General features: G+C 33.8%; 1 protein-coding gene across 1 annotated transcript in view; it reads left to right on the forward strand.

The window, feature by feature from the left end:
* LOC106884106 (cyclic AMP receptor-like protein A) overlaps positions 1-3,937 on the forward strand; it is a 267,251-nt gene that overhangs the window by 117,020 nt on the left and 146,294 nt on the right. The window contains exon 3 of the mRNA XM_052974900.1: positions 542-596. Coding sequence (XP_052830860.1) covers positions 542-596 — 55 coding nt within the window. The remainder of the gene's footprint in view (positions 1-541; positions 597-3,937) is intronic.

Below are 3,937 nucleotides of genomic sequence, written 5' to 3' on the forward strand. Positions count from 1 at the left end.
GAGAGAGAGAGAGAGAGAGAGAGAGAGAGAGAGAGAGAGAGAGAGAGAGAGAGTCTAAATTTCAATGAGATGATGTATCAGAATGTTTTAAGATGCAAACTATTCATTTCAACATTGCTGAAGGAATGATGGATATTTATTGCAAGTCCATTATTGAAATGGCCAAGTTTCCTTCAAATCACATCATTCTGTCTTAACAAATTTTCTAGATGTGTTGATTTGACTTATTTTTAATTTTAAATAATCTTCAAAATACTCACACACGCACACACACACACACACACACACACACACACACACACACATACACACACACACACATATGTGTGTGTGTAGTAGTAGTAGAAGCTGTGATGTTAGCAGCAATAGTAGTATGGTGTTTTATGGAGTTTATACTTCAAAACCTGTCTGAGAAAAGTCATGACTTTTGTAATATTATATTTAAAAAACTGTTTTGAAATAAATTTATTTATATCTGTTTTCCATTTTATTGTGTAAAGTTATGAAATAATTCTGTTCAAAATAACTTTTTCTTTTTCAGTTTATTTATGATTTCAGTAATGTGGCTGTTTCGACGTTATCTGGCATTAGCCCAGGTGAGCTAATCTTTCTAATTTTTTAATCCTGTTATTTCACTTTTACATGGCATTGGCTCACCTGAGCCAATGCCTTATGATATTATTTAATCTTTTTCTCTCAGTGTTGATATTGTCTCAGCTGAGCTCATCCTATCATTTATTTTCTCTTTTAACACATTTTAAATTCAGTTTTGTGAATTCCTTTTGAAATTATTCATTGATATGAAAGATTTTAAGATAACAAGTGATTTAAAGTGATCTAGTGGTTAGGATTTTGTACGCCTATCACAGTAGCCTGGGTTCAATTCCCACTTGGGAAACAGCTATTTTAGGTGCAGGCATGAGTATGTTGTTAAGCTTACTTTGCAACCACATGGTTTCAGGTTCAGTTCCACTGTACAACACCTTGAGCATCTTCTGCTACTGTCGACCAATGTCCTATGAATTTGGTTGATGGAAAGTTTGTGGAAGCCCATTGTGTATGTGTGTGTCTTTATGCCTGTATTTGTCCCCCCACTCCACCACTGCACCACTTGACAACTGGTGTTGGTTTGTTTATGTCTCCATAACTTAGCAGTTCAGCAAAAGGACCCTATACTTTAGTTTTTTTCTAGTTTGGCTGTCCTTCTGAACACTTCAATGTTTTCACATGAGCATGTCATCCATCATGATCCCCCATGCATGTTCTTAATTTCTACCAAAGCACCGAGGTACCTATAGGTATGAATGAGTACCAAACTTTAAAACTAAAAACTGCAATTGATTGTTCAAATAAACCCTTCAAGGTAGTGCCCCAGGATGGCTGATGTCCAATGATTAAAACAAGTAAAAGATAACATATTAAAAACAAAAACATCTGAGTACTTATAAACTACATATAAAAAAATAGGTCAACCAAAGTGATAGCCATGAACGTAATCATCAAGCACTCCAGTCTCTGGCTCACAGATATGTTGACCTTGTTTACATTTTCTACTGTTACTGCGATGGTTTCTACTCTTTGAAGCTAGGTTGTCTTGTAACCACCTCCTCCTCCCCTTCTCGCATATACTATGTCCATTCTCACCAGGCCCTACACTAACCACTATGTTCAGGCTTTCACCCCCTCTACTAAAACATTGATTCCTGTAGAATTCTCTCCTTACCAATATTTTTTCTGTAGCCATTGACAACATTAACCACTTTAATTTCACTAGTCTCACAAGACATGTAAAGGCCATGAGTGTAGTATCTTTCTCCACCCATTATTGATTAATAATGTGTGTGTGTATGTGTGTCATCATCATTATCATCTTTTTAAATTCTACTTGCATTTATATACGTGTCTCTTTGTGTGTGTGCATGCGCACGTGTGTGTGTGTGTATACACAAATTTTCTACAGCTGGATACCTTTCCTGTCATCAGTTCTTGTCTGTTTCCAAGCAAGGTTTCCTCATCACTAGACATGTTTTCTCAAAATATTGGAAATAAATGATATTGCTTTTATGACAGTGACAGGCATTTACATCTATCACATAATAGACAAGACAAGCGTGCATGCACACACACACACACACACACACACACACACACATGCTCTCATACACATACAACGGGTTTCTTTCAGTGTCCATCTTCCAAAATCCACTAACAATGCTTTGGCCAGCCTGGGGCTATATAGTAGAAGACATTTGTTGAAGGTGTCTTGTAGTTGGACTGAACCTGGGAAGCAATCTTCTCAACCTACCTCATCCAGAACTGTGCTTTATCATTGAAATTAATTTAAAAGACGGGATTTTGAACACTTTTGCTCTGCAAAGATATAATATGTTGAACAGTATACAGCAATATACTCAACCAATTCATGTGACAAAATGACTTGTGGCAGACGATTCACACCAATAATCACATCTCATTTCTTTGTCAAAATAGGTGACTGTCAAAACAACTTATGTATAACACATTATGTAAGTAAACCATTTCTGTTTGGAAACAGAGTAATAACTTTAAAGACTTAAATTAACTTTAAGATAACTGGGCCAACTGGATGTGTCTATGATTGTATTGTTCTATGACTTGATATATTAGTCTGTCAGAATTACTGTTGTTGATTAGCATTTAATTATTCTGTAGATGTTTTGATTTTGTTCATTTGTGTGGGTGAATCTAAATGCTCATTAAGCAATAATATACTAAAATTGCTATAATTAAACAATTGCATATTTATTACCACATTTGAGCATATTCAGATGCAAAATATGCTGGTTGTTGTAGTGTATGTGATAAAGGAATAACTTCTCCCTTTTGTGACAACAGTGTGTTCAACACACAAGGCTCATTGGTTTTCTGGGACACCAGTGTTTTTAACGTTGATGTATCTCATCAGCCTAAATCAGTTGGAATTCCAAGTCCAAATGAAGTCACTAGCTTTGTTTATACTTTCACTGAACAAATTGTTTTGCTGATCAAAGCTGCTAATGACCAAATATACATAAATTATAGAATCAAAAACCACATTGTCAAACATGATTTTAGATTAGATACACTGCATCTAAAATGGGCTTGGCAATTGGAAGGCTAACTGATAGTGAAACATAGCCTCAGAGAAACCATCCATATTAGCTTAAACTTGTACATACACACACATCAATACATAAATACACATATGTATACATGTATACAATTCTGTCTATTTACATAAATATTTATGTGCATACGTGTGTGTGCGTGTGTGTGTATGTGTGTGTGTGTGTGTGTGTGTATGTGTGTGTGTGTGTAGATAAATACATAGGTAGATAGATAGAGAGAGAGAGAGAGAGAGAGAGAGAGAGAGAGATGTATATATCATGTGTATGTGAGCGCACATGTATGCATACATATGTATACTTGTATGTGTGTATAGTGCCTGTATATATAATATATAAATGTATGAACATGTAATTATTGGGTATTTTGTACTTTTATATATAAATATACATAAATATTTGCTATTTGTGTTTGCACATGTAGATGTACCATTTATAGATTGTATCTATTTAGGAACATTTTCATTTTTTATAAACAATCATTTTGATTTAAATAGGTATCTATTTACTCTATTTATTGCATATTATTCATTCAATGTTTGCTTCAGTTATCTGTAAATATATTTACATATTTATTATACCAGTAAATGTGTATACAGTTTTAGATATTGATTATAATGTAGTTTCCTTATGTGTAATTATATTGACTACCTCTAATTTTTTGGCGTCATATATTGTGGAGAAAATATTTTGGCCGTTATAAATCAAATTTTTTCTGTATGCTGGATTTCACAAAAATATTGTGAAATTATTCAACTATGTTTACAAACAGGAAATTATATATATATATATAT

This window comes from Octopus bimaculoides, chromosome 19, assembly GCF_001194135.2.
Source record: "Octopus bimaculoides isolate UCB-OBI-ISO-001 chromosome 19, ASM119413v2, whole genome shotgun sequence".
Taxonomy (NCBI): Eukaryota; Metazoa; Mollusca; class Cephalopoda; order Octopoda; family Octopodidae; genus Octopus; species Octopus bimaculoides.